Consider the following 11,473-nt stretch of genomic DNA (forward strand, 5'->3'; position numbering starts at 1 on the left):
CCATCCATCAATCCCTACCCTCGTCCGCGCTCACAAGGATCACAATGGCCGGCTTCGACAAGTCAAAGAGGTCGGTGGTTAAACACAAGACACACAAGCCATTCACGCCCTCTCACGGTAGCGGCAATGGTGGAGGTCGTGGTGGCGCAAGAGGTGGTGGCCCGGGAGGAAGAGGCGGAGGTAGAGGGGGTGGTAGGGGCGGCTTCAAGGTCGGGCCTTCGCACGCTCCTGATGGTGCTTACTTGGGCAAAGGTGAGTTGAACCCTTCTGCTGTGTGAAGAGTTTGACTCATACTAGCCAAGCTGACCAGACGCTCGCGGCACCGATGCCTTCTCCTGACGCCAACAGCCAAGAAGATCAAGGCCAACCTAATCGCCAATGCCAAGACAAAGAAGCGCTTCTTCAAGTCCATTGCAGGGGAAGACGAATTTGCAGACAGCAAAGGCAAAGGACGCGCCAATGACAAAGTCAACGACGGTGAAGAAGACGACGAAGAAGATAACGAGGGACAGCAATCATCAGCCCCGAGACGATCACGCGCTGGCCCTTCTTCGCGCACCGCTCCCTCCCCCTTCTTCCAGAAGCCAGACCTGGGTCGATTTGCCAGAGAAGAAGAGGAAACAGAAGAAGAGCGGGGACCGTCAATTGATTCTGCAAGGAGGCGAGAAGGAGAGGATCCGAGGGCGAGGAGAAGGGATCGGGCGGGTCCTGCGCCTACTCCTTCTGACGCTGAGGGCAGAAGGGGAGGTGATCGCAGACGCGCGAGACCTGGAGAAACCTCCACTGCTCGTCATCCTCTCAGCACTGGGCAGTCGAATCCCTCCTCAGCGCCAACGTCTGCTCCAGCCTCCCCAGCTCCCCGACCCCATCGCACCAGGGAAGAAGCGGTCGAGGCGCGCAAGAAGCGCCAGGAGATGTGGAACTCGACTACAAAAGGCGGATCGAGAGCGCAGAGTCGCAAAGGCGGGCAACCCGACTTGGGAAAGAGGATGCAGGTCTTGCTGGGTAGGATTGAGGAGCGGCAGTAGCAGGATTCAGGGAAGGGAATGGAGGGATAGGCTTTGGGTCAGATGCGGCTGATGGGTGGGATAGACGGACAGACAGACGGGCGTGTTGATTGTGATGAATGAGGTTGACTAGATTGTATGTATCAATAGCTACAGCGAGTATCATCAATGCTTCTCTCTTTTCTCTTTCCCCCTTTCTCCCATGCCTTGGTTCTTTCTGATGCCACTAATGCCCCTTGGCTCGCCCCCTCGCACGGCCTAATTAGCGAAAGCAGCCGTCGCACTAGAGATAAAGGCCGCTCCAGCGCCAGTGATACTTGCTGCCAATCCACTAAACGTCCTACGAGGTCTACGGTGTGTAGCTGCCGCTGCTGACACTGCCACCGGTTCCGTCTTCGCCTCCACCTCCGTCGCCGTCGCCGTCGCTGCTGCGATTGCCGCTTCTACTTCTGCGACCGCCAGGGAATCGGGCTCTGCTGCGGCTGCTTGGGATGCTTGAGGAACTTGCTCACACTCTGCTGCCATTGTCAGGACCTCTTGAGCCTCGAGCGGGGCGGACATCTCCGCCTCTGTAGGGGCAACGACATCGACTTCCATCGCGTTTGACTCCTGCTCCACGGTAACTGCAACGACCTCAGAGGGCCCATCGGCAACAGCGGGCTGTGCAGCCGCTTCTTGCACCTCCTGTACCTCCATTTGAGCCCCCCTTCGAGTCCTCTTGTTCGCCTTGTCCGTCACCGTTGACTTGCCCACGACGAGTGGACGCGGCGATTCGATGATGCCTGAAGATCGAGTAGGGTTGCGCCTCCTTTGTGGTCGAGATGAAGCGATGGTGACTTCGTCGACGGTAGCAGAAGAGGGAGCCGCAGAGAGAAGGTCCGGACTCGAGTCAGTAGTAGCAGCGGAGGTAGATGCCTCGGTCGACGAGGAAGAAGAAGAGTCGATGATTGAAGAAGGTAGAGAGGAAGGAGAGGTAGTGTTGTCGGAGACTGACCTTTCGACAGTGTCATCTGCCACAACGATAGGCGCGACTTCTTGCTCCTCGTCCCTTGCTTGCTCTTCGACGATCATCTCCTTGCTTGCTGGTGCAATGGGGCTAGGAATTGGGGAGGTGTTCTCCTTCTCAGCCTCCTCCTCAACAGGGGCGATTTGCTGCCTCTCGCTGCGAGGTACAACGACTTCAACCGGCACAGCAACTGGCACAGCTGTAGCGACATTGCCAGGGAGAGGCGCCTTCTCGCCCATAATAGCTCGGTGGAAGGCCATCATGTCTACCGCCTTCTCCCCTGACGAGCTATTGGTGCGCTGCTGCTTCGCAGGTCTCCGCTGGAAAGGCAGGGCCCTACCGCCAGCCAGCCGAGAGTTGAAGACATCTTCGTCGCCACCATTGATACCCCGCTTCTCTCCTCGCGAGGTGGGACTGGCCCCCATGGCAGCAGCGCCAATGCTGCTGTTCCAGGATGCCATGAGCGCTGCAGCCTTCCTCCTAGCGGCCTCCTTGTCATCAGCTGCACCACCATGTTTGCCAGACTTGCTGTTCTTGCCTCCAGACACGTTTGCGACACCTCGTCCGGCGGCATCGTGCGTCGGAGTCGACTTGATAGCATGTGCTGGTCTAAGCTTCCACTCAGCAATGACTACCTCTGCGAATCGTTCCAAGAGGGCAGCACATTGGCCCTGTGGCGACTTTGGTCCATAGAACGAGCGGGCCAGAGACCACATCCTCTTCAGGTCCGAGGTGAAGGCCTCGAGAGGGCCGGGCGAAGCGTCGCTGGCACCGTACTCTCGCTTGGTGATCCGGGAGAGGATGATGTACAAATCGATCGGTCCTCGTCCGTCAGGACTCGACTCGGCAAAGGAGGCGTAGTCGAGCGGCATCGGATCCCTAAAGGCAGTGTTGCCGGGGTGATTGCGGAGGTTGTCCACAACGGACCGCATTGTTTTGTATACTGCATCAGTCTGCTCTACCACCTGTGCTCGTGCTGCATCCTGGACAGGGGAAGCGGGCAATGACTTGTTAGTGAGCTCTTCGGCCTTGCCCTGTGCAACAGTCGAGTCCATGGGAGCATCTACAGCCACTGCAGGCTCGTCGGCGGGTGTCCCCGTGGCCATATCTGCGGCTACGCTGGTTTCGGTGGTGAGGGAGATGGGCTCGACACCGCATTGCGCCTGCTCCTCCCTGACACTGTCTTGCATCACGATGTCGTGGACTGTAGTCTCTTGTTCCGCACCCTCGTCCTCGATGCATCTAACGCTAACGGGACTCCTGCCAGCGACGAGCTTGTCTCCGTGAGGACTCATCGAAGCCTTGGCGACAGCGGCGTGCACCTCCCGAGTCGGGCTAGCCACTAGAGGGGATGACTGAATGTGGTCCTCGTCGTTGTCGTCTTGAATTGTTGGCGTGACCTCGCGCTCGAGAGCAGGCTTACGTGGAGAGGAGTATGGAGGAGGGCTCGATCCCGATGCTTCGAGATCAGTGGGCGAGAGTACCCTTGTGTCGAGAGATTGCTCTTGCTGTCGTGAAGGCGTCGCAGCTCCAAAGCTGTGAGCTTCGCCCGTCTGTTGATCAGAGCTCTGCTCCATCTCCTTCACCTGCTGCTCAGCCGCTAAGCGCTCTTGCTCCTGCTGTTCGGCGAGTCGAGCCCGCTGAGCCAATGCTTCCTCTTCTTTCCTCTTCGCCTCCTCGGCAGCCCTCTCCTCCTCATCCTTCCTGGCCTGTTCAGCTTTTCGTCGCTCTTCAGCTCCTACTTCTTCAGCGAGCCGTCTCTCTTCCTCCTCCTCTGCCTTCTGACGAGCGGCTTCTGCTTGCTCCTCTTCCTGAATTCGCCTTTGTTCCTCTAGAACGCGTCGCGCGTGAGCAGCGCGATGTTGCTGAGCCTGTGTAAGCTGCGTCTGTGGACTTGATGTGGTCGATGAAGTCGATGCTGACCTTGTGGATCCTCCGGCAATAGAGGACGGTCCCGCAGCTTGTGCATCAGCTGTCGAAGTCGGCGCTCCAGCCCTGTTGGAACGCGAGCTGGAGCTGGAGGGAGTCGAGCTACCTGCACTCTTCTGAGCATCGGCAACACTGCTGTCCCACTTGACGCTTTTCCCGTGAGATTTGCGTGGAGTGTCTGGACTCCATCGGAAGACGAGGACCTCGCGTTCGCGTAGGAAGGGTAGGGCGTCTTCCAGGATCACCGTCTGTTCATCTTGGTCCAGTGTGATGTAGGGCGTGTTGCCGGGTGGAACTGGAAACAGGGAGCGAGCCTTGAGCAGTAGAGCCTGTATGAGAGCAAAGAAGAAGAGGAAAGGGAAGAGTCAGACATTGCCTTCGTGGGACGCGTGCAGCAGGCGAAACGGAGGAGATGAAGGCCCGGGTGACGCTCTACTCACATCCAGTGTGGGCGGCAGTACTGTGATATATCTCTTGCTGGAGCTTTCTGCAGCGCGTAGCACAACTGGAACTGCAGCAGGCCTTGAGCTGTGCTGCTCATGGGGGGCTCCCATCTCGTCAAAGGTCGCAGAGGCAGGAAGGTGTGTCGTGAATCGGGGAAGCGAGTAGTCCGGCACAACGAGCGTAGGTGAGGTGATGCAGACAAGGACGTCGTTGACTTGTGGGCTTGGGTATGATGTGGAGACAATGAGAAGAGACGAAACAAGTGCTACAGGAAAGGACAGGGGAGGATATAAGGTCGGTGATGGCTATGGGATGCAGGGAAGAGCAGCAAGAGAACCAGGAAGGCCCCTTCTTCTAAAGGGGAAGCAATTCCAGTCGCGACACGAACGGAGTTTGAACCTGGTGTCGTGTAAAGTGGACGCCCCGCGAAGTCAAGGCGCGAGAGACGCGTGCCGGTCCGCCTGCCTTTGTCCCGTTTTTGTGCCGAATCGTCGCGTCCTATGAGGGCAGGCGGATCCTCAGACCCTTGACGGTACCCTCACGTTGCTCGTCGTGACCTGATGAGAAAGCCACGATGGGAGGCGTCCGTTCTGGTAGCTGGCCGTAGGTTGGCGCTTCGACCACACACCTCTGCAATTCGACCTCTTCAGACACTAGACCGGCCGCGTCGAGCAATGCCAGGAAGCGGGAGTAAGTCGACACATTGCGCACCGTGCTGGCGACGAGAGCCTGAGGAGAAGGTGCCCTACTCTTTGCTGCTCCAGCTTCCAGGGCACATTTGATAGTGGTCACTAAAGGGCTGATGATGGAAGGATCAAAGATGATGTCTGCGCCTAAAATCAGATTTGGGGCGAAGGCCGCCAGGGCTTGAGTAGGCGATGCTTGACCATTGCTGGCTGAGGACGGGTCGTCTTGGCTTTTGCCCTCCTTGACTTCATGCTCGAGCTCCACCCAGTCTAGATCGAGCAGTTGGACGTCTGTGTCTGCTGTGGTTGATGTGGTCACATCGTCTGGGGGGTCAAGGAGTATGTGGAGATGAGCTGCAGGGACTCCCCGGAACGGTACTTTGCTGGGGCTACTCACTATGCTCGAAAGTCTTCTTCAACTTCCCCCTCACAATGCTTGGCAAGTCTGTGGCACACAGTCTGCCACCTTTGCCTGCCTCTCTCTGAACAGCCGCAACCACAACGCTCAGCAAGCCCGTCCCACTTCCCAGCTCCAAAACCCTTGCACCAGGCGCAGTGAATTCGGATTTGTTGCAGAGGACGTGTGAAGCTAGCCGGAGCGAGGCCTCCCACGTCTTGAGAGCGGTGGTCCCTGCTCCGACCAGAGCTGATGACTCGTAGAGATGTACTTGATCCCAGCCAGATATCAAATCTTTGTGTGCTCCGTGTTCTTGGGGATGCCGCAATGGGTAGTAGTAGGAGAGATGTCGTTCCAAAGGGGTGGAATGATTGGTATACGGCAGAGCAGCTGAAAGACTCTCCATTGGGTCGCTGCCACCGACAGCAGCGCCCGAAGAAGTAGACGGCATTGCCATGAGGTCGGCATAGTGAGACAACAAGAGATCTTCCACTTCCTGTGCAGAGGTAAATGCAGAACTTATGAGCATCCTCGAACCCATCTAATCGGTGTGTAGGAGCACACTCACCCAGTCATCCCGCTCCGCTCCATCCTCGATTGCCCTTTGTATAGCTTCCTCAATCCGTTTGATGAGCTCCTTGAGAAAGCTCTTCTGATATGCCACCTCAGCTCGGTGCGTCGCATCACCTGTCTCTTCCCCGTCGTCGTCTAAGCCGAGCAGATCAGCTGCCAGAAAAGGCTGGATATGCAAGAGAAGCCGAGGCGGAGGCCAGAGGAAGCGCGGTGAGCGGGGTGGCAGGCGGGAAGAGTACTGCGTCAGAAGCAGCAACCGGCCATGATTGATGAGAGCTTGCGGCGGAGCATCGACTGGCATGCTTCTCTTCGAGCGTGACTGCTATTGCTACTGCTCTTGCTACTGCTGCGGCTGCTGTTGCTCTAGTCTTGCTATGATCTGGTGTGCTTTGCTGCTCTTCTCTACTCGGCCGAAGAAGAAGACGTTGCTGTCGCTGCTTCTGCAAAAGGCGGAAAGGCGGAGAAGCTCCACCTGCTGACTCGGGGATAAATCTTTGGAGCGCTTCCTCTACCACTTGTCACTTCTTCTTGACCGTTGGGCATCACCATCATGCCGGTCCCAACTTCCACAATGACCACATCGTCATCTTCAGCTTCTTCCTCGGCGTCTTCGCACCCTCTCCCGCCACTGACGCCCGTCGCAGCCTCTCTCTCCGCCTGCCGCTTCTCATCCTGGTACCCGCCACTGCGCAAGGTCTCACCAAAAGCCACGATTCTCGACGTCTCCACAATCCAACCAGACTTCTTCGAGTGGCTCGAAGAGGATGGGCTGATCCTCCCTCGTGGTAGCGGTGCAGGTGTCGTGGGAGGTGAAGAGGAAGAGGACGAAGAAGAGGTAGAAGACGCAGATGGAGAGCGGGACGATGCCTCCTCTTCGAGCTCGGAAGATCTGCAGCCTCGAGACTTCTCCGTCTTGGACGAGCGGATCCGGCAGGTCATAAACAAATACGACGGGGAAGTGTTTCCGAAGCTGGACTGGTCTGCTCCTCGGGATGCCGCTTGGATCCTGCCTGGTCAGACGCTCAAGTGTACCACACCAGCTGATGTGTACTTGCTACTCAAGTCGAGCGATTTCGTGGGCAAAGATCTGCTGCAGAGGGATGAGATCAACGGTGTGAATAGTTCTGAAGCAGGAGGTCAAGGACAAGATGATTTGGTGGAAGAGGTGGAGAGTCTGCAGCTCGCTACAGCTCAGATTGCCCCTGTCGCCTCGACCAATGACCTCAAGCTCAATCTCGTCCTGAAGCGGCACTTTGTCGTTGCTCCCTCTCACGAATTTCGATGCTTTGTAAGAGCTGGACAATTTGTGGCAATCTGCCAAAGAGATGGCACATACTACGACTTCCTACAAGCGGACTCTACGAGTAGAGACATCCGGCTAAAGCTACTCAATTTCTGGCATGAGAATCTCAAAGGGGTCATCGGAAAGCAAGGTGGCAGCGCGGCGAGTGATGAATCCGGTTCAACAGGAGGTGCAGGAGAGGGCCTACAAGACTATATCTGGGATGCCTACTTCACCCGCGATCGATCGAGGGTCTTCCTGATGGATGTGAACCCCTACCTGCCACGGACTGACGCTCTCTCCTGGGATTGGGACGAGCTTGAAGCTCTAGCTACGAGAGCTTGGAAGCGTGATCATCCGAGTAGCGCAGTGCTGTTGAACGGGCGAGCGTCTGCCGTCCAGAGGTCGTCTACCGAGGACGAGGACGAGTTCAGGGATGAGGGTGAAGGAGAAGAAGATGAAGACACTGGAATCTCCTCCTCTGACGAGGATGACGGTCCACCCGATCCACGTGGGGAGCCCTTCATCCGTATCTACACCGATGGTCGACCGCCAACAACGCACTATCGTCCTTGGTCTCCAACTTCGAATCCTGCTCCTGCGTCACTCCAGATGAATGATTCAAGCTCAGCTTCAGCGTCATCAGCCTCAGCAGTACAAAGACGGCGACATCGTCTCCTCCCACCTTTGCGCCTTCTCACTTCACAGGCCCAATCTTCACAAAGTTTCCCCACGTACGCGAGCAACATGATTCCCCGAGATGTGGTAGACGTCTCCAATGGCAGAGGCATCGAGGAGTTTGCACGGGCGTGGAAGGGAGAGGTGGAGCAGGCTGAGGAGGATGAGTGAACGTGAGCACGAAGGCTGGGTGGGATGATGGGATCTCAGTGGTCTCGAAGGGCATGGAGGTCCCCGAGAGGACTAGCTTGTACTGTTGTATCATATCACGCTGCCTACATCATCGTCTCTGTCACGTGCATCATCAATATCAGATCAGATCTCATCTTTGCCGTTCCTATGGAGCACTATTGACAATCAGTGGACGTAGCTGGGGGTATCATTTTGTGCAGGAATTGTCCTCTCTTGCCTGCCCTTCACGACGGGACAAGACAACCCGAAAAAACCATTGCTCGACCTCTCTTACGAAAGAGAGAAGAGAATCATCCGAGTACAGGACTCGTCATCAACTTTGGGTTATCCTTGTAATTCTCCCTGGAAGCCTTGCGCCTCTCGCTCTCCGGAGCAGGTATACGCACAGAAGGTCTCAGCGAGTCACCTGTCTCAAGACTGCTCTGACAGTTGATTCGCGAGGAGGAGGCAGTGGGAGTGGATGAGAAGGCGAAAGCAGTCTGGTGCGCAGGAGAAGAGAAGGACCTTCCCGGGGTTGGTGGTCTGAGCCTCCCGCTGCCAAAACCAGAGGCAGATCGTAGAGCTCTTACTGCAGGTGAAGCTCCGTGCAGCGAGGAGGGCAAAGAGGGCAGAGGCGCAGCTTCTTCAGCGCCCCTGCCCGGAGAAGGAGACTTGCCGGCCTGAGACGCCTCGCTTGTCCAAAGCATGGCCATCTTCCCCAGCTCTAGGGCGTAGGGCGTCGAATTGAGTGCATTCTTCCAGGAAGTCATAGCCACGTCTCGCCCACCTTCTTCTAGACTCGTGTCCTGCGAGCCGGGAAAATGAAGGGCGTGCGCGGAAGTTGTCTGCGTAATAGCACGAGAGAAGGAGGCGGAGCTCGCCAATGCTGGACGGACACTCTTCTTCCTGCGGGTCACAGCCGAAGAACGCGATGTGGCTGCGGACGACCTAGATGCATTGGAGAGTGTAACCGGTCTCTCACGGCCTCTTGTAGGCGAAGAGAAGCAAGATTCTCTGCGTAGAGGTCCAGCTTGTGTCATTGCCCCACTGTCACCATCGGGAAGCCTTTCTCTAGCTCCAGGGGCAAGTGCAGAGATGAGAGCGTCGGACCCAGCAAGCAGGATAGCGCTGAGCTCAGATGCCTCTCTTCTCGCTTCTCTAGCTCCTGGAGAGCGAAGAAGGGAGGGCGATAGTTGCCGAGTGGTGGACCGATCCGGAGAGTAGGCAGCAAAGTGAGACTGCAATTGAGGAGAGCTGAGAGAGATAGAGAGGGCCTCTGCTACCAGCTCATTGACCTCGTCCTGGTCGTCGCCATTCGCAGATCTCGAATGAGCCGTTTGCCCTTCAGGACTTTCAGTGATAGCTATGCTTCCTCTCAGATGGCTCGCTGCTGGGGTGGGCGGACTGAAGCTCATGTCTTGCTCTTCACTGCACTTGGCTTGCAAGGCCATCGAGATGCGATTCAGGCGTTGACCAACCTCATCCCCGTTTCGGAGGCGCAAGCGCTCTTGGCTCGCCTTGGAGGCAACAGAGAGATTCCGACTCTCCGCCATAGATGTATCTTGTGAAGAGGCAGTGACTTCTGTATCAAAATTCGCACCATCTGATTCTGCCAGCGATACCCTTGAAGCAAGAGTCGAGCCGCTCTGAGTGCTGCTACTTCTCCTCGTGCTACAAAGCTCAGTCGTCGCCGTATTGTCAGTCGAAGGCGAGGCTGAAGATCTCGCAGTCGCGTGGCTCTTCTGTAGAGGCGGTCTTGCGCCTGCAGGATCTTCGACAACGGAGATGTGTCTAGTATCGGCTAAGGGTGTGGACATGGATTCAGGAGCCGCAGGTGGAGTGGGTGTGGGCACATCAGTCGTCGATGCGGCTGCCGCAACAGAAGTTTCCGGGAGCTCGTCCTGGGAAGACCCTTGCGTAGGCCTCCCAGGCTTCGTAGATTGCGGCTCTGGTCTGCTCCGACCCAGAATGCCTTCACCGACCTGGCTGGGCAATATTCTCGCCTTGCTCCATCGCTCCCTTCCCTTGTGTACGATCTCCTCTTTGGGATCTACATCGTCTGGGACGACTCCTGTCCGAAGGGGCTCCGGTACGGTGATTGAAATGGCAGCTTTCGAGATAAGTGCAACCGATCTGGGCACCATTGTCTGTGCTACCATTTTCACGACAGAAGCCGGGACCCACGAGGCAGCGGACCCAAGATTGGAGAGTTGGGTCACTTGACAGGCTTTGCCTGTCCTTGCAGTCGAGGTAGTCCCATCAGTCCCCAACTCCTCAACCATGAAGCCTCCGACGCCCAGGTCGTACCTGGTGTACCCTTTCACGGGGGGCTTAGCAGGATCGACTTCACTCCTGCAAGCGGACACGAGTCGCAGGGCTGATGCGCTGGTGGGGGGCAGTCTCACATCGGCAGATAGAAGCACCATATCACGAGGTTTGGCGACCATGAAGATGGAGCCGAATCTCAGGTACTCTAACCTAGCTGCCAGACTGTGGGCAAGGGTATGCTCCGGTGATTCGGATGGCAGCTCGGAAGAAAAGAAGCGGTGATTGCCTCCCTCTTGGGTAGTGGTGTCCCACAAATGCCTGTTGCCACTCTCGGCCATCAAAGTCCAGAATTGCCGCGCTGAAATGTCAGGCAGGACACTTCGAACGCAGAAGAGGTTTTGCTCGGAAGTCGGATATGACAGGACTTGAATGGAAGGCTTGAATGAGGTGTCTTTCGAGCCGGAAGGTGCAGATGAAGCAGGGGTGCTGTAGAGGACATTCCATTCAGAGATCGGTATTGGCACGTGGAGACTGCGAGTGGCCGACATCTCATCAACGGGCAGCAGCGAAGCGGCGGCAGGGTCTAGATATAGCAGCATCTGGCGGACGACCTCTAGTGCCGCCTTGGTGAGGGGACCGGCCGAGCTCGGGGATGACGATGATGCCTCGTGGGCAGCATCGCCTTTGAGATGCGAGGCTCCCGAGACAGAGCTTCTGTTCGAGGAGACGGCGCTGCCAGTCTCCTTGGCCTTGGTTTTGGTCAGACGAGGCATCTTGATTGGCGCGTTATTGCTCGGACGCGAGTAATGTTGCGAAGTAGCCGCAACAGGGTATCACCCTTCGGTGGCGGGGTCACAGGGAGCGTCTGAGGATGATTTCGCTCACGGCATCGCATGTACAGTCAATGGCACGGGCACAGAGATCAGGTCGAAGACTTGAGAAGGGGATGATGGTATGATACAATGGTAAGAAGGAGGTGCCCATCGACCCCTAACACGTTCCGCCCCCGATGGTGGCTTGGGCGCACGTCAA

General features: G+C 56.9%; 5 protein-coding genes across 5 annotated transcripts; 2 read left to right on the forward strand and 3 right to left on the reverse strand.

Moving 5' to 3' along the window:
- The first annotated feature begins 26 nt into the window (after positions 1-26).
- BCV69DRAFT_309769 (hypothetical protein) lies at positions 27-1,242 on the forward strand. Its single transcript, XM_025494741.1, has 2 exons — positions 27-252; positions 349-1,242. Exons 1-2 carry the CDS (start codon positions 45-47, stop codon positions 1,026-1,028), a joined length of 888 nt encoding a protein of 295 aa, XP_025351069.1. The 5' UTR covers positions 27-44; the 3' UTR covers positions 1,029-1,242.
- Positions 1,243-1,360: 118 nt separating this feature from the next.
- Positions 1,361-4,690, reverse strand: BCV69DRAFT_13588 (hypothetical protein). The gene is made up of 3 exons (XM_025489255.1): positions 4,383-4,690; positions 2,002-4,271; positions 1,361-1,843 (listed from the first exon to the last, which is right to left on the reverse strand). The coding sequence occupies exons 1-3, from the start codon at positions 4,494-4,496 to the stop codon at positions 1,642-1,644; spliced, it is 2,586 nt and encodes an 861-aa protein (XP_025351070.1). The 5' UTR covers positions 4,497-4,690; the 3' UTR covers positions 1,361-1,641.
- Positions 4,684-6,536, reverse strand: BCV69DRAFT_13639 (hypothetical protein). Its single transcript, XM_025489257.1, has 3 exons — positions 6,038-6,536; positions 5,470-5,965; positions 4,684-5,396 (listed from the first exon to the last, which is right to left on the reverse strand). The coding sequence occupies exons 1-3, from the start codon at positions 6,341-6,343 to the stop codon at positions 4,885-4,887; spliced, it is 1,314 nt and encodes a 437-aa protein (XP_025351071.1). The 5' UTR covers positions 6,344-6,536; the 3' UTR covers positions 4,684-4,884.
- A 12-nt stretch (positions 6,537-6,548) lies between these two features.
- On the forward strand, positions 6,549-8,328 carry BCV69DRAFT_279819 (D123-domain-containing protein). Its single transcript, XM_025491384.1, has one exon. It carries the CDS (start codon positions 6,614-6,616, stop codon positions 8,171-8,173), a length of 1,560 nt encoding a protein of 519 aa, XP_025351072.1. The 5' UTR covers positions 6,549-6,613; the 3' UTR covers positions 8,174-8,328.
- On the reverse strand, positions 8,329-11,412 carry BCV69DRAFT_13585 (hypothetical protein). The gene has a single exon (XM_025489254.1). The coding sequence runs from the start codon at positions 11,212-11,214 to the stop codon at positions 8,485-8,487; it is 2,730 nt and encodes a 909-aa protein (XP_025351073.1). The 5' UTR covers positions 11,215-11,412; the 3' UTR covers positions 8,329-8,484.
- Between the last annotated feature and the right edge of the window lie 61 nt (positions 11,413-11,473).

Source organism: Pseudomicrostroma glucosiphilum (assembly GCF_003144135.1).
Source record: "Pseudomicrostroma glucosiphilum strain MCA 4718 unplaced genomic scaffold BCV69scaffold_1, whole genome shotgun sequence".
Classification (NCBI taxonomy): Eukaryota; Fungi; Basidiomycota; class Exobasidiomycetes; order Microstromatales; family Microstromataceae; genus Microstroma; species Microstroma glucosiphilum.